Here is a 27,975-nt window from a genome sequence, read left to right as displayed (position 1 = left end):
CCCCACAGAGAGAGAGAGAGAGAGACCCCAAGGCTCACCACCTGATGCACAGAAGTTTCTATCAACCTTCTCCCAGCACTGTCTGTTACAGACAGGAAGTCTTTGGCTTGCTTTCCCGGGTAAAGGAGGCAGCTCCGCCCCTTTACACGCCTTCCGGCGCCTCCCAATTACTCCTCGAGGTGTTTGGTCATCTCAAACATGGCCGCCCCCATGCTGGAGACACGAGGCTACGCCAAAATGGCGGCCCCGCGCGACCTGCGGGAAAATGGCGGCGGCCTGTGGAGGATGGCAGCGGTTTGTGCAAAATAGCAGCGGCCTGCAGGAGGTAGTCATCAGCCTGTGCGGCCTGCGGGAGGATGGCGGCCTGCGGATAGCGGTAGTCCAGGCACAGGCATCGGCCTGTATTGCACCTTATGTATCAGGTAAGATGTTCTCACCCTCTTACATGGCCATCCTGATAGTAATGCCAGCCACTGACTACAGTCATGATCCCTTACAGTGCCCTTCATACAGTGACCGATTGTCAGCTCCCAAACCAAGCCTTCTGGTTCCTATTCACTAAATCACCCTCAAGAGGGGGGTCTGTGACACCTGTTATAGGATAGAGGGGGGATCCAGGATTCTGGTCATCCCAGGGAGGGGCCCGCGTCCACCCACAAACCCGACGGGGAGAGGGGGAACATTTTACTCACCATACCGGAACAGGCGGGCGCCAACTCCTGACAGAACCCCTCTCCACCGAGGTGGGGGGTTGTCGACCAATACGGATGCCGTGACTCAGTTTCCAACTGGTTGTCGGCGTCCAGGCGAGACGTTTAACTCGGAGGGTCAGTCCCCGTCCAGTGGGACTATGTCGCGGCCGACCCAGCGCGGAGCTAGGGCCTGCACGCGCTCGTAGGCTGACTGGGGTGACCACTGGATCTAACATCCAGCCCGTCGCCCAGTTTCAGCATACTTGCTTGAAGATCTCACAGGAACAACTGGAGAAAAAAGCTGCCTAAAAAAATTTTTCTAAAAAAAATCTTGCCAGGACCAAGATCCCAGCAAGGAACTTAGGTCCTTACTCCTAACTAGACAGAAAAAAATGACATCCTGTAGCAGGGAGAGAGAGGATATACCCTCTGGGACTGCCCCTAAGGTGTGGCCAGAACGTTTTCCTTCTGCCTAGTGTCCTACTCCTGTAGAGGGCAGTATAACCCGATTTGATATTAATCAAGAGGACTGCGTCTGTCAATGAGCGACAGAGAAAAAGCGTATTTTGATTGGTTTGCGCAAAAGTTATCGCGTTTACTAACAAAGGGAAAGATTTTTGTCATTTTTGTTTGTTTTTTTAACGCGTAATGGCGGCGATCTGCGATTTTTTTTGCGGTACTGCGACATTGCGGCGGACAGATCGGACCCTTGACTGACATTTTCTGACACTTTTGGGGTTACCAGTGACATTTCTACAGTAATCAGTGCTATACATATGCACTGTTACTGTAAAATTGACACTGGCAGTGAAGGGGTTAACTTTTTTTTTGAGAGGGAGGGGTGGCGCGCGCTCGCTCCCTAGACCCTCACAGGCTAGTACTACGTCGCTTTGCCTGTGAGGGGCTGACCGCCGCAGTAAATAGTCGTGCGGCGGTCGGCAAACGGTTAAAAGCAAAAGAAACTTAAAACAAAAAACATTGAGAACCGGAAGTGATGTTGGAGGTCTCTCCGGTCCTCCAAGGGCACAGAGATGGGTGGGGGCCATCTTGCCCTCATTCAACTTACTGCCCAGCAAACGGCCACATCGGATTGCTTCTGGGCTTACTGACGGCTCTGGTAAGCTCATAAACGACCGGGAAGCGGCAGAAGGGGGGCCCTCTCCCACCGCCTCTAAGTGGGATCCTGTGGTGAATTTGCCCACGGGACCACTTTTATCCAATACCGAATCGTCAACAGTAAAAAAATTATATCGAGGTTATGGCAGTTAGCTGTTCCCATAACACTGGTATTTAATGTCAAACTAATGACTAATGTATATACTGTGGGCGGTCAGTAAGTGGTTAAGAGCATGAGTCGCATTCTTTGACACCTTTGTTGTTCATCAAGGTCTTTGGTGGATACAAACTGTTAACTTTATGATTAAATACAGCCCTAACATACTGTTATGATTTTCAAAGGTGCAGCTAACAGCAAAGCTTTCAGGGTCCTTGTAATAACGTCTGAATAGATGCCCTGAAAAATAAAAATGATATACCTTGTTTTGCCTCCAGCTCCTCTGGCGTTAACTGTGGTTTCTTTTCTTCAGCAACAATAGTTGCAGTGTTTTGAGACTGACTATTACTAGAACTGCTGGTTTTGTTTTGCTGTCCATCTTTGCCATCGCCATCTTCCTCCTCTTCACTGTCATCATCCAATTTAACTCTGTTTTTCTCAAGAGGCAGAAGATCCGTTTCTTTCACCTTTATGGCAAAGCTTATTGGAGCAAATGATACTAGAAGCACAAAAGAAAACAATCATTATGAAAAGATTGTACAGGTCAAAGTTGAAAATTTTATAGAAGAATGCGTGTGTTAATATCATCGGAACACTTTACTGTTCCTCATCTTGAAACAGCCTAACCTTAGCACTTTGCAGCAGAATCTTACTGTAGTGTAACAATGGATCTTATACTAATTTAGTGCTGTCCAGTTTAGAAAGCAAGGGGATTGGATTCTGGGGGGTAGGACTAGATACACATATAGAATTACAAGTGACTATGGCATGCTTACGAATTAAAGCTTTTGTGCACTGCAAATGAGCTTTTTCATATATTAAAAGTGATACTCAATAATACACCACTGTACATACAGGTGCTGCATTATCAGCAAGCAGCAGAGTACACACACAGCCTTTGAACTATATGGAATGCAAGTAAGGTCAGATGTATTTACAGTCGTGCTGTGTTAACAGGACCATAGGTAGGCAAGGTCATCCATGCAGTGTCATTGTAAAGCCAATGTTCGCTCATGTCTAACTTTGAACCCACATGTAAAAGGTCATAATTTGTTTTTTTTTAGACAGCAAATGAGAGTGAGGGACAAATTTTGGCAAACTATATACTGGAAATATCTACACAGACACAGCAAAGAATCTAAAAAAGTGTCAGGTGTCATACATTTTTAGAACAGAATATATACACACATCATTCAGATGACCACAGCATGTGCAAAAGCACTTCACATGCACTTCATCTTAAAGTGACCACATCGGTGTCATACTTGACAGTAAATATGGTTAGACGTGGTCAGCGTTTAATCTCAACAACTAAAATCACAGCTGAAGACAAAATGGGAACCAGTTTGGTTCCCAATTCATCAAATTATGGCAAACTATACGGAGATAAAAACATGTGGAAATTTGTAACCGTTTATAACAGAATTTTATAGTAAAATGGAAAGCCAAGTAAGCGATAGCAATAAAGTAATATACATGCACTCAGACTGGTAACTAATAAAAAAATAATATTTTCATCAAGATTAAGGCAATAACAATTTCAAATATTGTTACAGAATAGTGGAAATAGGACAGCACAATAAAACTCAGGTTATGAAAGAATCTTGGAAGAAATACCTTTCAGTTTCCCATCACATATAGCTTTATTGCTAGAAGATGCATCAACTTTGGCACTTGATGCTTCACCTGCATTAATTTGATCATCCACATTATTATTGTGCATCACAGGGTCCTTTAGGGATTCTGTAGAAATGCTGCTGTCATCTGGTGATGTATAGGGCTGTTAACAATACAAGAAAATACTCTAAACTTTACTTATTTATAAAAAAATAAATATAAAAAAAACAGGAAGCAGTAAAATTTGCAACAGAGACATAGACCTGTCTAGCTGTTGGTGAATTCGGTCATTTCCTTTAAAGGGATTGTTGATGCTTTTTCTTTTTTTGGAAATAAAAAGGTTTACACTTACATGTTCTATGCAATGGAATTGCACAGAGTGGCCCCGAACCTCTACTTCTCGCCTGGCTGCTCTCTGGTGAGGGCCACCGTAGAAAATGGCTTTCTATGGGAGCACTTGTGCGGGCTCGCTGTCTGCGTCTATAGACAGTCCTATTCCTATCCCCTGCTCCTGCTCCCTCGTCAATGAACCAGGAAGTGAGGGAGAGAAGAGCTGCACAATATTGGATCGAATCGGGGGGTCAGGTAAGTAAAAGGGGGATGCTGATGTGTAAACATTTTTTACCTCAATGTATTGAAGTTAAAAAGTTTTAGGTTCCTTAACCACTTTCATGTTGCCCAAGGTAGCATTAAATTCCAACAGGGGTTACAATCTTTTCCCACTCTATCCAAAACTGAAAGAAAAAAGTTTTGGCTTGACATACACATATTAAAATAATTATTCAAAATAGGATTTAAAATCAATTTTCTGTAATACAGTACAGGACACAGCTTGCTAAAAATATTTACAGGGTTATATGCAGCTACCTTCAGGTGAATGGTCACTGGCAAAAAAAAACCTGACAAATCACTGTTCCAAAACAAGTGATATTGGTGCGGCAATCTTCCCTGCTGTTCTACTGAATTCTGACAGCAGGGAGGCTCCCTAGGTAAACATGCCACACCCGTGACAAAGATCAGCAGGTTGCTATTGGCAGATGATACCGCAACTCATTCAAGTAAATGGGGTTTATGCCAGAACCAAGTCTAGATATCTGCAATGCCCTGGTGCCAGGTGGCTGCAATGGCAAACAGATGTCCAATCATGTAAGTGGGGAGCGTGCGCGCATTGCAAAGGGAACACGTTAACTAGTTTAGAGGGCTTGGGAGTCCAGGAACTATGGCAGAATGGAGTCATGGGCTTTGCCTTGCATTTAGGCCTAGAGAAAATAAAGTAATTCCCCTTAGCCTCCAAGGAAGGAGGTTTCCCATATAGAGGCCTAGAATTCTTTTGTTGGGGTAAAAGGCTGCTTTTCCCCTCAGTAACATGTTCTAAATCAAAGGGCATGCACAATAGGTGCTTTTTTCACTACTTTTTTAACAGGCCAGCATTTGAGCCAAAGGGATGTCTGCGTGTAGATATGAAAGGAGACTTGTGGATACTGGGAGTATTACATCCACCAACCTATCAACAAAGTAGAGCAGGGGCAGCTGTTGGGGGACAGAGGGTATCCTTGCACTTATGATCTGCCATATTGTAAATACATGTAAAGGAGAGTTTTTCACAAGGGGCATTTGCAAGCACCTTTGGAGAAGGAAGGATAAATGTCGCCTAAGACCTTGTCACTGGAGGCAGCAGGGAACTAAATACATGTATTCAAAAGCAATCAAATGTGGATGAGGAGAAGGTGAGAAGCATGTCTAGAAAACAGCAGAGAGGCCTGTTTGCTCCAGAAAATGGCACATGCATTCACAGTGTCCCAAATGATAAAAACTCGCAGGAGGCAGCTTGTGTTTTTAAGTTAACCCCTCAGCTAACTCTAGGAGCCATTACAATACATGTATTCTCCCATAAGGGCAAAACCCTCACTTACTGCACAGGTGGGCCTCACCACATAAAGAAAACTAGGCAGGATCTGGGGACATGGGGCATACTCTCTAGGTAGCCTTTAGGGACAAGGTTCAGCCAGATGGGTGTACTGCAAGCCTGGCCCTATGAAGCACTCCAACTCACACAGTACACTGGGGGTTATCTGGGAGCGTGCCTAATGCAGAGTCCAGTGCCAGTGTCAAATGAAAAACCCTATCTTACCTTATTATATTTACTTACGTTGAGAACAATTTTTTGTCAGTATACAAACAATGCAAACTGGCAAAGGACATTCTGAAATTTGTCAAACAATGCTAGGGCACCAAGTACATAATAACCAAGTTAAAGAGTATACATTATCCTAAATATTTTTGTGTGTTCATATACATGTATTTTAAAAATCACAGTCTATCATTTTCATGTACTTATTCCACCTGAAGTGCCTGGTTGATCCTACCAGACACCTTTCTTCTGAGTTGTAAACTGACCACACAAAGCACAGAAGCGGATTTGTGCTTGTGTGGTCAGTTTTCTTACTTTGGCTGGATATTCATTGGTACAGGACACTGTGCAGACACACAGCATACCTGCATGGGTAGTTTATTCAGCCACTACATCCCCTCCGAATACCAGCCTTGCTCTCAAACACGCCTCCTGCTCAGGCACAACTTGCATTCTTGCCTCCAGCTGAACAGACTATGGATTACAGCCAAAGTTTGTGTCTGCACAGTGACCTTTAACCCTGCCCTCCACTATCAGTTGTATGTTCACAACTACTTTAATAGGGGGAAAAAAAACATTTTAAGATAAGATGACATCATTCCTACGAAAACAAATTAAACCAACCCCTTTGTAGCACAAGCATTACTTTTTTTTTTTTTTTTTTAGAACAAGTTCACTTTTAAATACAACAAAATGTATATCAGCCAGTACAGTGAATAGAACGAGATGTGAAACCCCAAGTGGACCAAACAAAAGAAGAACAAATTAACTTTAATCTTTCAAATTAAGGCTTGGCTCCCTGCAAGTAGAAAGGCCAAAAGTAAAATAGACTCCTGGACTGTGTTCAAAATTCTTTATTGCTGTGGCTTAATATATCAAACTAGGTACAGCGGAAAATAAGCTTCCTCTTGACCAGTTTCAGACAAAGGACTCTGCAGTACAACCCAATATCTGAGAACAGAACAAATGCATACTTTTAAAACCTACTGTACTGTAACGCTTAATACATCCTATGAGAAATGGGCAATGCTTTAGAAGCTGAATGAAAAGGACAAAAAAAGTCAGGTGTGTACACTGCAGAATATGAAACCCCTTTCAACGTAATTATACAACAGAAAGTTAGTTATGACTATTTTGCACTAATTATTAAGAAATAACATCAATTCATATTCAACCCAGCTACATACGTTCCTGCTAACTTTTTTTTATATTAGTATGCAAAAATGTAATTGCTCTGGAAAGACATGATTTGTATACACAGATGGCCCCATAAATGAAAATCAAGACACCCTTCGGGCCCGATCGTACCATAGAAACGCAGTCTGGATGCGTTCCGGATGCTTATCTGCATGCGTGTTTTTGATACATTACAGTGCATTTTTTCCCCCGCTTTTGTCTTCACATGAAATAAAGACGTGTGTTTCAGTGCATTTCTGATGCGTTTTTACCATATTCCAGTACAATTCAGTGCAGAAAAAATGCAGCATGTTCTACTTTTTTCTGGAACTGATCGCACTGGTGTGAACTATGCCATTGAAAACCATATAACCTTTGTTACATGCGTTTTTGATGCAGAGGAAAAAAAAAAACGCACTGTACTGCATGTGGTGTAAACTGGCCCTCAGAGTGTCTCTGAAGTGTTTTTGCTACTGATATGCAAGTTGACTCGTATTCCCCCTTTGTGTGAAGTATCAATTTACAAAAAAAAAAAAAAAAACAGTTGTGAGGGAGGGGGCTACTTTGTGAACAGGGAGGGTTTTCTTTAAGCTGCTACACACTGGCAGAAGGGGAAAGGGAAGGGTTGATAAATCAAATATTCCACACATACAGTGACTATCTAGTTACTTAGTGCACTCGTCTTACATTTAGGACCAGTTCACACAAATCGCACAAGAACGTGGTCTGCGCAATTCAGTGTGGTGTGATTTTCAGCCTATTCATTTGAATGGGCTGAAATAACACCAAAAGTAGTGCATGCGCTACTTTTAAAAACACACTGGAACTGGATTGCATAATACTGTGGTATCATGCCATCTAATGCAGGCACATACACTGCATTTGCGACCTGCATTTGCGGTGTTAGGAATACATTGACATCCAAAGCAGATTGCACACTCAGTGAGTTTGGTGTGAACGAGCCCCTAGTACAGGAAATATTACTGTTTAACTGCTACTTCTGCACATACAAACCTAGACTGTTCGCACAAACCTAGACTGTTCGCTAAAAGTTCTGCAAACATCTGGGACAAATGTATTAATGATTTTTAAAAAAAAATATGCATGCATAGAAATGGTCAAATGAATGATATACAGTACTGTGAAATCGTTTTAGGCAGGTGTAAAGAAATAGTCAAAAGAATGCTTTCTAAAATATATATTTTAATTGTTTATTTTTGTCAATTTATAAAATGCAAAGTGAGCAAACAAAAGAAATCTAAATAAAATCAATCTTTGCTGTGGCTACCCTTTGGTTTCAAACCAGCATCAAATATCTTACAAAGTCTGGGATCTTGTAGAATTAGTCAGGTGTATGATAAATCAATTATTAAAAAGCAGTGCTAATGATTATCAATTTCATAGGTTGGTTGAAACCCAGACTTTAACTGTGTAGGAGATCTAAAACTGAGCGCGGAGCAGCCAAACTCCGCTACTAAGGTGAGGTTGTGGAAGACCCTTTTCATATCACAGGAAAAAGAGGGGGTGCCCTTTGGGTGGGACTTTATATGAGGTGTAAACAATCAGCAACCATAGTAGTAAGATGGCAAAAAGATGACAGATTTTATTGATGCAGTCGTACATAAATTGTATCAACAATGGTAAATAAACAGCGCAATGGGCATGTAACATAATAACAACAACAGTAACAAATATATATCATAAATTGAACTCGTATATTGTAATAACTGGACGCGTTTCGTGAGTCTGGAGTAAGCTCACTCATCAGGAGTATATATGAGATAAAAGTAAGACAGTAAAAAACTGTTTTTTTGAAGAAGCCCAAAGAAACAAGCAAAATTGAGGACACAGTGGTTGGCCAAGGAAACAATGCAGCAGATGAGACGCAATGCTTACTTCCCTTCAACACTGGATGCTGTCCAGCAGTGGCATCAGCACAGAACTGGTGGAAACCAGTGGGACCCAGTTACACCCATCTACTGTCCGGAGAAACCTGGCCAGAAGTGGTCTTCATGGAAGAATTGCGAAAAAAAAAAAGGCATACCTCTGACATGGAAACAAGACGAACTGACTCAACTATGAAAGAAAACATAGGAACTGGAGAGGAGAAAATGGCAGCAGGTACTCTGGACTGAAGAGTCAAAATTGGAAAAATTTGCCAGTAGTAGGAAGCAGTTTGTTTGCTAAAGGGCTGGAGACAGGTACAATAATGAGTGTCTGAAGGCAACAGTGAAGCATAGCGGAGGTTCCTTGCACGTTTGGGGCTGCATTTCTGCAAATTGAGATGGAAATTTAGTCAGGAACAATATTGTCCTCAACAAAGAGAAATACTTATCTAGATACTTCAGATACGTATCCATCATGCCAAACCATCAGGGAGGAGTGTAATTGGCCCAAAATCTATACCGCAGTAGGACAACAACCATAAAAATACAGCCAATGTCATTAAGAACTATCTTCAGTGTAAAGAAAAAGGAATCCTGAAAGTGCTGGTTTGGCCCCCACAGAGGCCTAATCTTAACATCAAAAAGTCTGTCTGGGAGAATATGAAGAGACAGAAGGAGTTGAGGCAACCTGCATCCACAGAAGCTCTGAGGTTAGTTCTCCAAGATATTTTGAATAACCTACCTGCAGTGTTCCATCAGAATATGTGTGTAAGTGTACCTAGAATAATGTATACTGTTTTGGAAAGCAAAGGGTGGTCACACCAAATACTGACTTCACATCTCTTTATTTACTTTCCCATTTTGTTGATAAAAATAAAACTATTAACACTTCTATTTCTGAAAGCATTCTTAATTTACAGTATTTTTTCAGACCTGCTTAAAACTGTTGCGTAGTAGTGTATATTGGCAAAAGTTACTTTCAGCAACAGATGGAGAACATTACAAATAAAGTTTACAAAAAAATCTGTCTCATAAAATCTGTCATTGACAGCCTTGCTGATTAATTTTCATATGTGGGAAATGATCTAACAACTTTATTCTGTACAAAAAGTTACCACCAAGTGTCCATAGGGTTATCACTGTGACTGAAATCGTCCTTCCAACAAGTTCAAATACCAAACATATTTTTTTTTAGTATGCTGGGCGATTTATGCAGACAGTACAACCCTTTAGCCACTTCATTATATTTGTAATGCATGGATGCACTTCTCCAGTTGGCTGAATCATTTGGTAAATATTCTGTGATATGGTAACAATACCAGAAACACAGATCTAATGAAGTTACCCCACTTTGTAAGACTGGTTTTAACAAATGTAAAACCTGGTTAGAAATGATACAAGGCAGAATTCCCCTAAACAATATGGTCAATTTACCCCCGCTACTAATACACTAAACAGCGTTGATGTATGCGCACCTAAAAACAAATTCAATCCAGCCATAAAAACCTCCATGCTTCTTAGGCCTCTTTCTCAGAGTGGATTCTGCTCTGATCAGCAAGGGATGAGCTCACAATTCCCCTGCTGATCAGCAGAGCAGGTGGATGGCACATCTGTGTCCTCTCCATTTCTGTAGAGCGGACACAGACAGAGCCTGCTGTGCTGTATGGGCAGCCGGGAGTAAACTGTCTCCGCTGTCCATTTTCACCTGACTACCTCCACTCCACCTCAGTGAATAACAGCAGAATCCCCTTTCAATTTTTTTTTAGCAGACCTGATCAGATCCAGTGTTAGGACTTTTACTAGTGGTACCCCTTTTAAAGATAGAAAAGTGACACCAGAAAAAAGACAGTATAAATCTACGTTTGTCCCAAGCATGTTTGAAGCCATTTACTTAACCGCTTGCCGACTGCGCACAGTATATTTACTGCGGCAGTCGGCCCCGGCCAGGCAGAGTGACGTAGGTCTACGTCGCTCGCCTGTCACTCCTTCCAGAGCCAATAGCGGGCGGGCGCGCGCCTCGGCTCGTTCACGGAGGAGTGCGGGAGTGTGACTGGCGGACCCGATGTCCGCCGGTCACACTACGATCGCCGCTACAGCGGGAGAAAGACAGAGCGGCTTGTGTAAACAAGCCACCTGTCAGTTCTCCCTGTGTAAAAGTGAAGATCAAACAGTTCTACTATGTAGAACTGTTGATCTTTGTTTTTACACTAGTAGACCTGTCCCTACACAGTTAGAATCACGCCCCTAGGACACACTTAACCCCTCCCTGTCCAATACTGTTAACCCCTTCCCTGCCAGTGTCATTTTTGCAGTAACAGTGCATATATATAGCACTGATTACTGCAGTAATGTCACTGGTACCCCCAAAAGTGTCAAAAATGTCAGTCAAGGGTCCGATCTGTCCGCCGCAATGTCGCAGTACCGCAAAAAAAATCGCAGATCGCCGCCATTACTCGTTAAAAAAAAAAAACACCAAAAATGACAAAAATCTTTCCCTTTGTTAGTAAACGCGATAACTTTTGCGCAAACCAATCAAAATACGCTTTTTGCGATTTTTTTTACCAAACATAGGTAGCGTAAAACAAATTGGCCGAAAATTTTAAAAAATTTTGATTTTTACATTTTTTTTTGGGGGAATTTCATATAAAAAAAAGTGAAAAATATTGTTGTTTTTGCAAAAATTACGCTCTTTTTTTGTTTATAGCGCGTGATCAAAAAATCGCACAGGTGATCAAATACCACCAAAAGAAAGCTCTGTTTGTGGGAAAAAAAGGACGTGAAATTCGTTTAGGTACAGCGTCGCACGACCGCGCGATTGTCCGTTAAAGTCACGCAGTAAAAAAATCGCAAAATAACCCCTGGTCTTTTAGCAGGAAAATCCTCCGGTGGTAAAGTGGTTAAACTGGGTTACTACCTCTGCTGGAAGTAAATTCCAAGCATCAACTATCCTTTCAGTAAAATACTTTACCGTTTACACCTACATGTCCATAGGTATGAATAGCCCTTCCAATCAGATCTAAGTAAAAAACTGACAGACCTGATTGAACACCGTGTAAAAGGGGCCTTATCAGTTTGTTTGCCCTTTCTACAGTTCTCCGATATGCTTTTTTGTCCCCTAAACTAAACTGCAAATCCAGCTGGTCTTAATTTGTACAGGGCAAAATAGGTCTCTTTCTTTGGAGTTTATTCCTCTTAATACAAAAAAGTATTTTTCTAGCCTAAATCAGCCCTAAAAGCTAGCTTTTTCCAACCATAAAAACCTAGGTGTCTATTTATAAATGTTTAATTACAAGATTTACAATTTTTACCCAAGATCCACATTTTTCTAATTCGTTTTCATTGGAAAGATGTGTTAATCCTGATTGAAAGTTGTGTGAATCTTGTAAAAGAACATTTGTAAATAGACCCATACGTGCGTACAGAAGCTAGTGTATTAAAGCACACCTCAGAAATGTGAATATGATTTCATCAAGTTTAGTGTTTGGCAATACAGCAGAAGTTGAGTCCATTTTCAACTACCCTAAATTTGCAGTTTGGGTAATTGCAGCTTTTAAAATATGCAAACAAGAAGCACGACTTTCCATGCACTGAAGGGAGATATCTAGTACATAAAAAATGGGGGGGGGGGGGGGGGGGGATACAACTCTTGACTATCTGCAACAATGCAGTGACAAGTTCTCCAGCTTTTACACAAAGTCTGCGCAGTCAAGTGGAGGCAGTAGGTGTCTTTGGTCCCTGTGCAAACTGAGACCAGACCAGCTCTGAACTTGCACAGTATTCTTTTTCTTCTCAGTAGGCAAATGAGGTGGCAGACAGAACAAGTGAATGAGAGAAAGGAATAAGCAGTGTGCTTGCAAAAGTGGTGGCTTTAAAACAGACCTGTTACTTTGCCCTGAATGGGTGAAGTAGAGGATTACGTTAAATACCTAAACCCTGACTATGCATCATCATTTAATAAAGTTCTCTTTCCCTTAACCATCTACTGATCCGGGCTTTGCACAAGTTCTTTGCTGTAGCCACTGCCGTGAGGTAGGTAGGCATTTTAACTGGCTAGTAACAAAGAGCCAGCTTATCAGAGGCTCTAGCTACCCCCTGCGTGATAATATATTTTGGATGACAGTAGCCATATTGCCTTCTTTCCCCCATGCTGTGGCTACAGCAGAGACAAAAACAAGCTCAGTTTAGAAGTTGTATAACTTTTAAAAGATTTTAGCTCAATTTAAAAAATGACCACAGTGAATCTAAATCTAGCTCTTCATACTCAATTCAATTTTCGCAAAACAAACCATGGCAGAGCAGCATGGAATTAAATACTTAACTTGACTGTCGACTATAAGAAGGGATGAATACATTTTCTTACAGCTAAATTTAAATGTTAAAATGTGCAAGGAATATGAGAGCTACAATTTCTGGCACAAACTGGGCTTTAGAAAAACTACTGGGGGAGGGGAGATAGCTTCACACTAACAACTTATGAATCCAATAGAACAAACTTCAGCATTTCATGGGCACAAAGCTATTATCCCTTTCCCAGCAATAAATAATTGCAAGAGAAGGAAGCCATAAATCTCTATATATATATATCATTTTAAAAAAGATCATAGGCAGTATGAAAAACGTGGAAAGGGAATGCATGCACCTATCGTTTGACCATACAAAGCAGGAAATGGCATAACAACTGCTGCACATGACACATTGAAATGTTTCATAAACAAGTAGCTACCTAAATGAATTTTTTTAGGCTATGTGCAAACTTGCCTGCAGAGTAAAACCCAGCATTTTACCAACTAGGTAGCGGTCAGTGTGAGCTCCAGCAGGAAGAGGCCCACTTCCCACATATTTAACCACTTCCAGGCAAGACCATTTGGGACATTCCTCTCCTACATATAAAAAAACATTTTTTTTCCTAGAAAATGACTTATAGGTGCATGTCATGAAATTAGAATATCATAAAAATGTAATTTATTTCAGTAATTCAATTCAAAAAGTGAAACTCACTTTTTTTTTATAGATGGGCTACACAATGATATATTTCAAGCACTTTTTCATTTTTATGATTATGGCTTACAGCTAGTGAAAACCCAAAATTCAGTATCTTAGAAAATTAAATAATTACATAAGACTACTAAAATAAAAAAAAATGATTTTTACTTTTATACAGAAATGGCTTACTGAAAAGTATGTACATGTACAGTATGGTATGCACTCAACACTTGGTCGGGGCTCCTTTTGCATGAATTACTGTATCAATGTGGCGTGGAATGGAGGTGATCACTGCTGAGGTCTTATGGAAGCCCAGGTTGATTTGATAGCGGCCTTCAGCTTATCTGCATTGTTGTGTCTGGTGTCTCATCGTCCTCTTGACAATATCCCACAGATTCTCTATGAGGCTTAGGTCAGGCGAGTTTGCTGGCCAATCAATCACATTGATACCATGATCATTAAGCCAGGTATTGGTACTTTTGGCAGTGTGGGCAAAAGCCAAGTCCTGCTGGAAAATGAAATCAGCATCTCCATAAAAAGCTGGTCAGCAGAGGGAAGCATGAAGTGCTGTAGGATTTCCTGGTAGATGGCTGAGCTGACTTTGGACTTTATAAAACAGCATGGACCAACACTAGCAGATGACATGGTTCCCTAAATCACCACAACTGTGGAAAATGTTGCATTTCATTTGGAAATCAAGGTCCCACAGCCTGGAGGAAGGGGGGAGAGGCACAAAATTCAAGTTGCATGAGGTCCAGTGAGAAGTTTCCACAGTCAGTGATAATTTGGGGAGCCATGTCATCTGTTGGTGTTGGTCCACTGTGTTTTATTAAGTCCAAAGTCCACGCAGCCCTTTGCCAGGAAGTTCTAGAGCACTTCATGCTTCCCTCCAGCTGACCAGCTTTATGGAGATGCTGATTTCATTTTCCAGCAGGACTTTGGCACCTGCCTACACTGCCAAAAGTACCAATACCTGGTTTAGTGATCATGGTATCACTGTGCTTGATTGGCTAGCAAACTAGTCTCATCTTCCTCTTGACAGTACCCCACAGATTCTCTATGGGGTTTAGGTCAATCAAAGACACCAGACCCAACAATGCAGATGAGCTGAAAGCCACTTTCAAAGCAAACTGGGCTTCCATAACACCCTGCAGTAATTCATGCAAAAGGAGTCCTGACCAAGTATTGAGTGCATACTATACTATACTATACATGGACATATTTTAAGCCAGCCCACATTTCTGTATTAAAAATAGTCTTTTGTAATATTCACATTTTCTAAGAATTTGGGGTTTTCACTAGCTGTAAGCCATAATCAAAATTTAAAGAAAGAAATGCTTGCAATATATCTGTGTGTAGCACATCTATATAATATACGAGTATTACTTTTTGAATTGAATTACTAAAAATAAATGAACCTTTTGATGATTTTCTAATTTTAAGAGATGCACCTGTAGAACCCCCAAACATTATACAATTTTTTTTAGTAGAGGCCCTAGAGAATGAAACAGTGGGCATTGCATATTTTTATGTCACACAATATTTGTGCAGCGGTTTTTTAAAACAATTTATTTTTTTGGAAAAATACACTTGAATTTTAACCACTTCTGGACTGGAAGGATTTTCCCCCTTAATGACCAGGCCATTGTTTGTGATTCGGCACTGCGTTACTTTAACGGACAATTGCGCGGTAGTGCGACGCTGTACCTAAATAAAATTGATGTCCTTTTTTCTCACAAATAGAGCTTTCTTTTGGTGGTATTTGATCACCTCTGCGATTTTAATTTTTTGCGCTATAAACAAAAAAAGAGCGACAATTCTGAGAAAAAAAAATATATATTTTTCTTATTCTGCTATATAACATTCCCCAAAAAAAAAAATCAAATTTTAACATTTTAGGCCAATTTGTTTTCTGCTACATATTATGCAGTATTTTTTAAGCTTTATTACTTAGAACCCCCCAAATAGTATGAAGATTGTTTTAGCAAGAACTCTGGAGAATAAAATGGTGGACGTTGCAATACTTTATGTCACACGGTATTTGTGCAGCAGTCTTTCAAACGCAATTTTTTTGGAAAAAATACACTTCACTGAATTAAAAAAAACAAAAATACAGTAAAGTTGCCCAATGTTTTTATATACGGTGAAAGATGATGTTACGTCGAGTAAATAGATACCTAACATGTTAAGGTATGCGTTTTCTGTGGTGCGCGGGGACGAGGGCTCTTTCAATTTTTATTTAATTATTTTTTTACACTGTCCCTTTTTAAAAAAAAAAAATCTATTACTTTTATTGCTGTCACAAGTATTGTAAACATTCCTTGTGACAGTACTAGGCAGTGACAGGTACTCCTTATGGAGGGATCTGGGGCCTAAAAGACCCCAAACCCCTCCACTGCACTTCAAAGTATTCAAAACGCCAAAAAATCTGCATTTTTTAAAATCATCGCCATTGGCAGCCGAGTAAATTGGAAGCGACATTGTGACGACTGGGCTTTAGCACCAGTTTTTAATGCAGCTCAGCCCTGCCTCTTCTTGCACCAATGGATTATTATTACTGGTAATGTGTTGGTACAGATCTGCCTAGGAGGGCCAGATCACATACCCACCAACCTCTGGGGCTTGTGGTCATTTTCGTAACAGTGCCATCCCTACACATTTACAGAGAACCGTGCAGAGCAGGCAGTCCTCTTCCACCGATACATGGATGTCTTTTCTGTGTATTAGAAGGAGTCTGCAACATCTCTGATGACTGAGCTGTGAGGTGTCCAATAGGATGTCTTGCAGCACAGAGCTGCCTGCTCCCACCTCTCTGCCTGCATCTGAATGGTCCTGGACAGAGGCTGCAAGACAGAGCAATGCATGCATGCTGTTTAGGGTAGTAGAAGAGCCTGGACCTGGTACAGGAAAACTGTACCCCAAGTAAAGATAATATATATTTAAACAAAAATAAAAACATTCCTTCCTATAAGATGCATTGGACGATTTAAATGAAGTTTTCATTTACTTTATGAGCGACAGTCACATGGGTGCGTGCAATGTCATTTGGAGTTTTAGTAATGGAAACCTATGCAAATGTCACCTTCATGCTTGTATCTGTGCAAGCCCAACATGATCTTCTCATATCTGGATAAATGATTAGCATAACAATACAAACACTCACCAGCAGGGGCCGTGCTACTGAACATGCTTCTGGCATACAGGCAGATGCTTGTCCTGGAGGCCGCTCCATGAGGGCAGTGCTAGTCGGGAGTCCAGAACTGTACTAGCACTGGGCTGCCCAGAGATACCGTACACAAACTGCAGAGCGTGGTGTATGGTATCTAAGGAAGAAAAGTGCTTTATTACCGGGGTGGACACATTGGGACAGAACTGCACCTGAAGGACCATGCAGACTGCAAACAGTACAGGTCGTTTATCTACAGGGAAACAATAAAATGCTTACCTTTTATTGCACGAAAACACAATAATTGTTTGGTACAATATAAAAGAGGATGTTATGCAGAGTAATTTGATACCAAACATGTCACGATTTAAAATTGTTTCCGCCCATGAAATGGAGCCAAACTACGGTACCTAAAAATCTCCATAGGTAACACTTTAAAAGCCATTACAAGTTACCACTTACACAGGAGGTCTGGTACTAAAATTATTGCTCTTACTCTTCACGGCGATACCACACATATGTAATGCAATCGCTGTTTACATATGTGTGCGGGACATACATGGGCGTTCGCATTTGCACGTGAATGCAGGGAAATAGGGGCACAGTATTTTTAATTGCATTTTCTTTATTTCTTTTTTTTTTTTTTTAAACACTATCTACATTTAACTTTTTTTTTAATCAACTTTATTGCTATTGCAAGGGATAAACAACATCCCTTGTAACAGCATGGGCCGTGACAGGTCCTCTTTATGGAGAGATCTGGGATTTATTAGAACCCAGATCTCTTCTCTGGCCTCCATTGCAGCTGATCAGACACAGATCAGTCTAATTGGTTGTTTTACTGGCTGCTAACGGCCATGTAACAAAGAACAGGAAGAGGAAGTGACAAAATCCTCATCGCTTCCCGTGTGATGTAACACAGTGGGAGGAAAAACAGCCGCTCCAATGTCCAGAGCTAGATGCCGCTGGTCGCATCCTTACTGGGCCCCCCGATCACATGGTGGAGCCTGGTAAATGTGGTGGTGGCAGTGGGACCCCCTTCCGCTGCCTGTAAAATTAAGCCAAATGGATTGCTTTTATTTTGTGCAGAACCGCTAGCCCTAAAGAATGATGGTATCTCGATCATTGCTTCAGCTATGACAGAGATCATCCTTTCCATCCGAGGATGATTATAAACGTACAGTGGATGGGAAATTGTTAAAAGAGGCCTCTATGCACAGGAGTTACATTTTAGGTCTCAAAACATTTAATTTAAAAAGGACATATACATAAGACCTTAGGACCAAATCCAGGTACAGAGTTTTAACATTTTTAAAAACACTATTTTAGAGGATTTATTAAATCCAGAATGCTCTTTTTACTTAAATAGCAGTTTGTAATTTTGGCATCAGCTCACTGGTGCTTTCAGAGGAAGCTGAACTTTTAGGCTCCCCACTGCACTAAAATGGTGTCTATGACAGATAACAGTTCTGGTGTTGTGTCTCCACCCTCTCCCTTTGTTCTGGAATTCACAAAGCACAGCCACAGTGTCCTTACTGAGTTGTGCTTATGATGTGGGGTGGTTTTTCAGGGGTTGGGCTTGGCCCCTTAGTTCCAGTAAAGGGAACTCTTAATGTGTCAGTATAACAAGACATTTTGGACAATTTCAGGCTCCCAACTTTGTGGAAACAGTTTGGGGATGGCCCTTTCCTGTTCCAACATGACTGCCTACCAGTGCACAAAGCAAGGTCCACAAAGACATGGATGATTGAGTTTGAGGTGGATGTATGCATGGGCTGCCTGTGAAAAGCACATAAGTGTCTGACACTTCAACAGTCTTTGCACATGTGAGAAATAAAAGCTGTTTGAAGCAAGTGTGTAAGAAAAACTTATACTTTGTCCACATCACTTGTCCCGTCTAGGGTCCAGACTTCATCCGTCACCACGGGTATACCCCTGAAGAGGTCTTTAATGTCTGGGGGACATAGTAATGGACCTCACACCTGGATCTGCACAGGTGTCTCCCCCCCCCCACCCTCATTCTCCACAGAAGCTGTGCCCATTGGACTCCTCACATCCCCGTACTGCACACAGTCTGAACACAGGTAGCACAGCTCCTCTCCCCCTTCTCACACAGCTCAGATCGATTCTCTTACAGAAAGCCTTTATATTCAAACTGCTATGCTGTGTACAGCCATTTTTATCTGGGAACTTCACAGGTTAGAACTGCATTATATATACCCTGTCATACCCTGAGGAAGTCATGCAACATGTTGGGCGGAGCCAGGTGTCATCACTTCTGGTACGGAGCGAAGTGTGAAGAGAAGAGCATTCCCTTACACCTACAAGTTTTTTTTTACACTGCCATTTTCATTTTAAAGAATGTGAGTGCATTTTATAGAAGGCGGCTTTCTGGTCTAAATGTTAAACTATATGCGGTTCTTTTCCTTACACTCGAGTATTGCTTCCGGTTACTGGCACCGAGGTCTGGCCCATTAAAGGAACCTATACACTTATTGGCCTGAGTCAAGAAGTTTGACCCATAAGTAAAGACAAACAGGCCATTACTAAGACCTATATGTTATATGGGTCAATACTGAAGGTGACCAAGTATTTCACAATGAGTGGAGCACTGATGATGGTTGGAGTGGTGACACAGTAGCACATCACTAAAAAGATATAATGCGTGCACCTGTGTCATATGTATGAATATTGTTTCACACAACACTGAGATTGCTGGGACAGTGACATCACCAATGAACTATCCATTCTGATAATATATGGACTGTTAAATATTTTGACGTATCGCACTATTTATGTTGGGTGTGTGTATGTGTGCATTCATGTATACTTTGTTTTAATTTGTTTTGTCTCATTGTAATTTCAATTTTGATACCCGATTGCTGTATATGTATTTTGACACAAACACTCGAGGATGAGAGTTCACATGCGTTAAGTTACGCATAAGTATACTTTAAATTGGGTGTAGTTGCACATATTTTGAGTTGCATTATTGGAAAGTATTGTAGCACGTAAACCCAGTTGTGGAATATTTATGCAGTAGAAGGAGCAGTGCTTCAGTAAATTTTACTTATAAAAAAAAAGGAAACCCATACTGCTCTTTGAAAGACAACACAGACGTGGAGCATTTGCAATGACCACATTATGAAATCAACAATCAGCTGTTACCCATCTATTGCTAGTTGGACAACCAAGTAGTGAGTAAAGGAGAATTTACATTCCCAACCCCTGCTTGCCAATCAAACATACTAGTACAAAACTGAGCATGCAAGGGGTTCCTAAAACAGAACTGACATTTTGGACCATCAGAATCTCTTATAACACACAGAATTTTCCTGCTAAGTGAAAGAGCATTGCATCGGTCTGTGCCCTCAGTAAGGCCATGACATCAAGTAAAGGCAGGTGCCTCACTATCCGTAGTTCTTTGGGATACCTCTGCCTGACCATAGCTAGCATTACTTGCCTTCCTTTTTGATGTGCTTGCAGTACTTAAATGATTTTAATTGACAAAAGTTGACATTTATAAAAGTCATAGGTTAATTGAAAGATTTACAGCTATTTTAAGCTAAACATTATAAAATAGCAGGCATCTGCACTTCTAAAAGAACGCTAGACTGATCTTTCAAAAAGAGCAGCAGTTAGGATTTTTTTGACAGAAACATAACAGTTCCCTTAGTTTTTAATGTCTATAATTTCTCTAGCTAAAGGGAGCACACATCAATACAATCATTACATTACAATCATATCTACATTGCTTGTGAGAAAGAATTTTTTTTTTTTTTTGCTTCTATGTACACAAGGTATGATATGGTGAGCTGCTTGGCTAGACTTTAGTAGATTTGTTTTATTTGACAGATGCTGCTCCAAGCCCTTAAAAAATTAACCCAGGTACCCAGGTGAGGTTGTAATGAAATACAATCTAAGACCCCTTTCATTGGAGTTCACCTTCTCAGTGGGGAACTATCCATGGACCCCCACTGAGCAGGTAGATGGCTGGTGTGTTTCCACTTCGCAAATGGACACAGATACAGCCTGCTCTCCTCTATGGGCGGTCGGATGAAAACAGACCGCCTGTCCGTATACACCTGACTGCTATCCGATCTGATCCCTTAGCCTGTTTTTAGCAGATAGAATCGGATGTTGGCATGTACGTTGACACCTGCTGCTCGATAAAGGAGACTAAAGGGTCCATTTGGGTGCGTCTGAAAGACAGGAGGACCTCATGGGTCAGCTAGTGTAAAAGAGACCTAAGGAAGTCAATTTTTAACTCAAGAAAAATAAGCAGTCACATGCGTTCAGCAAAACAGACAACTTTCACCAGTTGTTACTGGGAAAAAATTCCTGACTGGTATGAACACTGCACTTTGTTTTAACAGACTGGGGAATAAAAGATATTGGCCCATTACACTGGGCAAAAATCGCAAACAAAAAAATAGTACTGACTACTTCCCTATGAAATAAGGTATGCAGTTTTGTTGAATTTAAGATTTTAATATAAAAATTTATTTTCTATAATACTATGTTGAGTGGCTACACCTGTACCATTCCCTAAATTGTTCTAAACAGACTATGAAATTCACTTCAGAAAAATATATTAATGACTAAATGCCTACCCAGAGAAGAACATAAAAGTAACAAAGAATGAGGTGGACCAAGAAAGATTTTTCTATTTCAATTTAAATAAACATAAATTATTAAAATTAAACTAAATGAGCTGTTGCACAAAATGACTTCAAGCATAGCCAACGTACAAGTGAAAGTTGCTGATTTTATGCAAGTTCAAATGATGGCAATTTTCATCCATTATACAGAACTGTACACTGACTGCTAATTTAAAAAACCCCAAATAAAAAGCAATCCGACTTTCACATGTAGGTCAAAACTAAAACTGAGCCTCAAAGAGAAATGTCAGCAAAAGAGCAAGTGAAAATCGGTTAAAAAAAAAAAAAAAAAAAGTATACTCATTGTAAAATTGCTTTATGAATTATTGAAAATCGATTTATTGTAATGAAAAACTAAAAACCAGTGACCAGACTGGTATAACTTCTCCTACTCCCATCATGCCTCAGGTCAGTAGAAAAGCACATGCAAGAGAATGATCACAGTCAGAGGCATGGGACCTGTGTCCCTCAATGAAGCATAAATGGATTTTATGGCAAGTGCAAAATTCCTGTTTCCTTTAATGTTAAGGAAAGGCAGAATTAAACCTCAAAAAAATGCATAGCCTACTAGCACATTATGGATTCCGGTTTTCCTTCTGGGCTCCATGTTTTCGGCTGCTTGACTGACAAAAACAAAACACTAATTGGCCAACAAAAGAACCAAATCAGGAAGTGCCCGCAGCTCAAAAAGCTGCCTGAAAGACCTTAGGGTTGAAACCCTGAGACTCCAAGTAAAACGGAATTTTTGTAAAATCTTACCTGTAAAATTCCTTTCTCTGAGTCCTCCGACAGTCGCCGCCTCTTCATATTCGTCACATATGGGGTATTAGACTTTGCTCCGAAGGAGTAGCTAGGCAACAGAATATGTTAACAATAAAGCTTTAACATATCCCACCCTCAAGGGGTGGTCCCCTCAGTCAATACCCTCCTACTTCCTGCAACCATATCTCAGTTTTAGTGGAATAGCAGTAGAGTATACATTCAAACCCCAAAAGAGGGGCGGGGGCGGCGACTGTCGGAGGACTCAGAGAAAGGAATTTTACAGGTAAGATTTTACAAAAATTCCGTTTTCTCTTACGTCCTCCGACAGTCGCCGCCTCTTCATATTCGTCACATATGGGGACGTCCCAAAGCAGTGCAAACATGAGGGGTGGGAAACGCATCCGCGCCGAAAGGCAACGCAGTCTCCACATCAAAGAAAGGAACCTTACCAAAGGAAGGAAACTAGCTGGGCAACAGCAAAAATAAGTGCTCAACAGGAGCAACAACCCAGGAAAAGACAAAAAACCAGGGGATACAAAACTTATCCCAACAGCCAGGAGTCCCCAACAAGGGACCCTAGGGAACAGCCGCACTAAGAACCTTGCGGCCAAAGGAAGCATCCGCCGATGCCTGAACATCTACTTTGTAGAATTTTGTGAAAGTGTGCACGGTCGACCAAGTCGCCGCCTTACACACCTGGGCTACAGAAGCCCCATGACGACAGGCCCAAGACGTACTCAGAGATCTAGTAGAGTGCGCCTTCACAGGCACAGGGGGAACCTTCCCCTGCAAGGCATAAGCCTGTTCAATGGTCTGCCTGATCCATTTGGCAATGGTAGAGGCGGAAGCCGCCATGCCCTTCCGAGGACCCTCTGGAAGAACAAACAAGGAGTCCGTCTTTCGAAAAGACTCAGTCGATTTAAGGTAAACCCTAATCGCTCGAACAACATCCAGAGAATGCAATCTCACCTCCTTAGGATGTTTAGGCTTCGTGCACAACGAAGGCAAAACAATATCCTCGTTAAGATGGAATTCCGAAACTCGTTTCGGCAGAAAAGAAGGATGAGGTCGCAAGACCACCTTATCCAAATGAACAACCAGGTACGGAGACTTGCAGGACAAAGCCGCCAGTTCCGACACTCTGCGAGCCGAAGTGATCGCCACCAAAAAGGCGACCTTTTTGGACAACATAGACAACGAGATCTCCCTGATCTGTTCAAAAGGAGCACGTTGTAACACAGACAGGACTAGATTCAAGTCCCAAGGGGGCAAGGGATCCCTCCTAGGAGGAACCAGATGCCGCACACCCTGAATAAAAGTGCCAACCAAGGAGTTGGAAGCTACGGGACGTTGAAACAGAACGGCCAGCGCAGACACCTGACCCTTTATCGTAGCCAGCGCCAAACGCTGATCGACACCCGTCTGAAGGAAAGACAGCACACGGGAAACCGAGTACGTGCGGGGTGAAAACCCCCTGGACTCACACCAGGCAAAATAGGCCTTCCAAGTACGGTAATAAACCTTTCCCGAGGAAGACTTCCTCGCGTTGATCAAGGTATGAACAACCTCTGGAGAGAGACCCTTCTCCTTCAGGACCTCGGTCTCAACAGCCAGGCCGTCAAAGCCAGCGACTGTAAAGCAGGATGGTAAATCGGTCCTTGAGACAGTAGATCGTCCCGAAGAGGCAGACGCCAGGGGGCGTCGACCGCCAGATTCACGAGGTCTGCGTACCAGGACCGGCGAGGCCAGTCCGGTGCCACAAGAATCACCGTGCTGCGTTCCGAGTGTAACCTGCGAAGGAACCGGGACAGCAACTGAATCGGTGGAAACGCGTACATCAGCCTGTACTGATGCCACGGGGCCACTAACGCGTCCGACGCGTCCGCCCGAGGGTCGCGCGTCCTTGCCACGAACCTCTTCACCTTGTAGTTGAGGCGAGACGCGAACAGGTCCACATCTGGAAGACCCCACTTCGCGCACAACATCTGGAAGACAGCCGGGTGGAGAGACCATTCCCCCTGATCCAGGGTCTGGCGACTCAGATAGTCCGCCTGCCAGTTCTCCACTCCCGGAATGTGAACCGCCGTTATCGCCGGGACATGAGTCTCGGCCCAAGACAGAATGTCGGCCACTTCTCGAGCCGCTCGGGCACTCCTGGTGCCCCCTTGGTGGTTGATGTAGGCCACCGCCGTGGCATTGTCCGTCTGCACCCGAACCGGGCAGCCCTGCAGCCGGTCCGTCCAGCGATGAAGACAGAGCCTTATCGCACGCAATTCCAGAATGTTGATCGGGAGGGAAGACTCCCCCTCCGACCAGGTCCCCTGGGCGGACAGAACGCCCAGAACACCACCCCAGCCCGACAGGCTGGCATCCGTGGTGATTATCGTCCACGAGATCGGACGAAACGACTTGCCCCCGGACACCAACGGGGACTGGAGCCACCACAGAAGGTTTTCCCTGGTGCGATGACTCAACGAGATCTGAAGATCCAGAGATTGAGGTCGCCCGTCCCACTTGGACAAGATCTCCGCTTGGAGACCCCGCGTGTGAAACTGCGCGAAAGGAATCGCCTCGAAAGCCGAGACCATCAATCCCAGACATCTCATACACGTCCGCAGAGACGAGTTCGGAACGTCCCTGAGGGACCTGACTTCCTCCTGAAGAGTCCTGAGTTTGTCTTCCGGCAGGAAGACCTTCGCCTGCACCGAGTCCAGTATCATTCCCAGATAGGGAAGACGAACCGACGGACTCAGAGTCGACTTTGGAACATTTATCGTCCAACCGAACTCCTGCAGAGTTTGCATCGTGACAGACAGGTCCTTCTCCAGACCCTGACCGGTCGCAGACCGAATCAGAATGTCGTCCAGATACCCCAGGACAGAAATGCCCTGGGCTCTCAATAATGCCAGAACCGGTGCAAGCACCTTGGTGAAGACCCGCGGAGCCGAGGCGAGCCCAAAGGGCAACGCCACGAACTGGTAGTGATCCTCCGCAATGGCAAATCGAAGGTATCTCTGATGACCCTCGAATATGGGGATGTGAAGATACGCATCCTTCAAATCGATGGAGGCCATGAATTCCCCCGGAACCAGGGCAGCCACCACCGAGCGCAGGGATTCCATGCGGAACTTGCGAACCCGCACAGAGCGGTTCAGAGCTTTCAAGTCCAGAATTGGACGAACCTTGCCCTCCTTTCTGGGCACAGTGAACAGATTGGAATAAAACCCCCGAAATCTGTCCCGATGAGGCACCGGAACCACCACTCCCTGAGCCCTCAGGTCCCGCACCGCCAGGCGCAGATCCCGCAGGCGCTCTGGAGACAGTTGTAGATTTGAGGGAAAAAATCTGCTCTCTGGCCGAGAGAGAAACTCGATCTTGTAACCAGATTGAACGATTTCCAGAACCCATCTGTCCCGCACACGGGCCAACCAGGGCTGAAGAAAACCGAGCAAGCGTCCCCCCACCCCAAAACTGGGTGAGGGCGCCCCTTCAGGCCGAACTGTTATGGGCCGCAGGTCCGGATTGGCCGGACTTCTGTTTTCCAGACCAGGGCTTCTTCTGAGAGCCCTGGCCCTTGAACGGTTTGCCCTTGTAGTGCGGCCGAAAGGCACGAAAGGACCCCTGAGGGGGCCGAAAATTAGCATGCTTCTTCCCAGAAGCCCCCTTAGCCTTGGGAAAATGGGGCAAGAGAGTGCTCTTACCCCCAGTAATCCCCTTAATCAACACATCCAGGGACTCCCCAAAAAGGCGAGACCCATCATAAGGCAGATTGGCTAAGGTTTTACGTGAAGATTGGTCCACCGACCAACATTTCAACCAAACCAGGCGGCGAGACAACACCGCCACGCTGTGCACACGCGCGGCCAACGGAATCAGGTCCAGGTCCGCATCACACAGATACATGACACCCTGGTGGATCTGATCCACCATATCCAGGGTCGCCGCTGAGGCCGAATCGGCCACTAGGACGCGCCTAAGCATCTGCGTCCAACTTGCGATCGCCTGGGCCGCCATGAGAGAAGCAAACAGAGCCTTAAGCATAGAACCCGTAACAGAATAAGTATGACGGGCAAGAGACTCCAGTCTCCTATCCGTGGCATCACGGAAAATAGGGGATCCCTCTGCCGGGATCGCAGTGGCTTTGTTCAAAACCGCAATAGCATGATCTACTGGCGGAGGCACACACCACCGTTCATCAGTGGCAGGCGAGAAAGGATAACGCAGCTTAAATTTACTTGGTACCGCAAAAGGCTTGCGCAAATCGCGCCATTGGTCCTTAACAGCGCGCTGAAAATCAGCATTGCAGGGAAAGACCTGCGGCGTCCTGCGTTTTCTCTGCGTCCCATAAGCCGCCAAGGCAGCTGGGGGACACACCTCGTCCTGCAAACGTAGCGTCTGCTTAATGGAAGCAATCAACTCATCCATGATTGCAAGCTCTTCAGGCGAGCCAGGGGGAGAATTATCAACCCCCTCCACTTCAGCCTCTACCTCAGACCCCACTAGATCCAGAGAGGAGCGGGACCCCGATAGGGGGGTCCCCGCCAGAACAGCCCCATCACCTTCACCCTCAGAATCAGAGGACAGAGCAACTCTGGGCCGTTTAGTAGATTGAGCAGCCACCAGCATTTGCACCTGTGCAGCAAGGCCAGCCACAATAGTGGCCAAATCCCCCCCTGGGGGGGAAACAGCGGTCCCCTGGCTTTCCACCAAGACTGTGGGAAATTTGCCCTCCTGAGAATCCATTGCCCCTGTATGCCAGACAACCAAGGGTTAACTGCCCCCTTACAGCAAGCGCGGCAAGCGCAGCCCACCGCACCACACTCAGGCACAATGAGACCCCCACAGGGAATATACAGACTGAATACAGGCAATGGAACACAGGAATAGAAGGATAAAACCTGAGGAGACTCCGCTGCTGCTGCTGCCGCGATCGGTGCTTCCAGGAGAGAGGAAGTGATGCTGCCAGGGCGCTCTATGTAAGCCTATGGAGGCTACAAGAAAATGGCCGCCGTGCATGTAAACCATGCGGCCGGAGCGGGCGCCGGTAAAATGGCGCCGTTTGGCGCCGAAATCGCCGCTCCACAGTGCATAAAATCACACACAATATCATCCCATAATATGGATACATGTTAGATCGCCGCAGCGATCGCTGTATATGCCCCAACATGCCATTAAAAACATGCCCCACAGCACACAGCTCCTCACACTGCCCAGCCTGACATACTCAGTGTCATACAGCTCCCCCCCCCCCCTTGCAGCCCACAGCATGCAGCCGAGAGATAGGGAGACAAGCAGTGTGATTAAAGGCAGGTTACACAGTCCCAGACTGAGACCCCCCCAGACAGACAGGTCCCCACATAGATACACTTACCTCACATGGCGTGGGGAACCCGCACAGGCGAACAAGCCGCTGCACATGAGGCAGGGAGAGTCGCTACTCAAGACGCACACAATGGCGGTTCAGAAACCGCACAGCGTCCGGTGAGGTAGCCACCTCACCAATCATCCCTGCACCGAACAGGGATGGGTCGTTCACCGTGCCAGGAGCGTTACCTGGCTGAACGCTCGATGGCAGACTGGGAAGCCACTGACCCACGACCTGCGACCAGGGGGATCAGCCCGAGACCC

At 43.7% G+C, this 27,975-nt stretch overlaps 1 protein-coding gene across 1 annotated transcript in view; it reads right to left on the bottom strand.

Moving 5' to 3' along the window:
- Positions 1 to 27,975, bottom strand: part of SFSWAP (splicing factor SWAP) — a 255,941-nt gene that overhangs the window by 130,699 nt on the left and 97,267 nt on the right. The window contains exons 11-12 of the mRNA XM_082267458.1: positions 3,583 to 3,745; positions 2,228 to 2,464 (exon numbers count right to left, since the gene is read on the bottom strand). Of these exons, the coding sequence (XP_082123584.1) occupies positions 2,228 to 2,464; positions 3,583 to 3,745 (400 nt within the window). The remainder of the gene's footprint in view (positions 1 to 2,227; positions 2,465 to 3,582; positions 3,746 to 27,975) is intronic.

The sequence above is a fragment of the Pelophylax lessonae genome (assembly GCF_965119305.1).
Source record: "Pelophylax lessonae genome assembly, chromosome: 1".
Classification (NCBI taxonomy): domain Eukaryota; kingdom Metazoa; phylum Chordata; class Amphibia; order Anura; family Ranidae; genus Pelophylax; species Pelophylax lessonae.
Note: the sequence above shows the minus strand (reverse complement) of the source record. Positions and strands in the feature narration are given on the sequence as shown.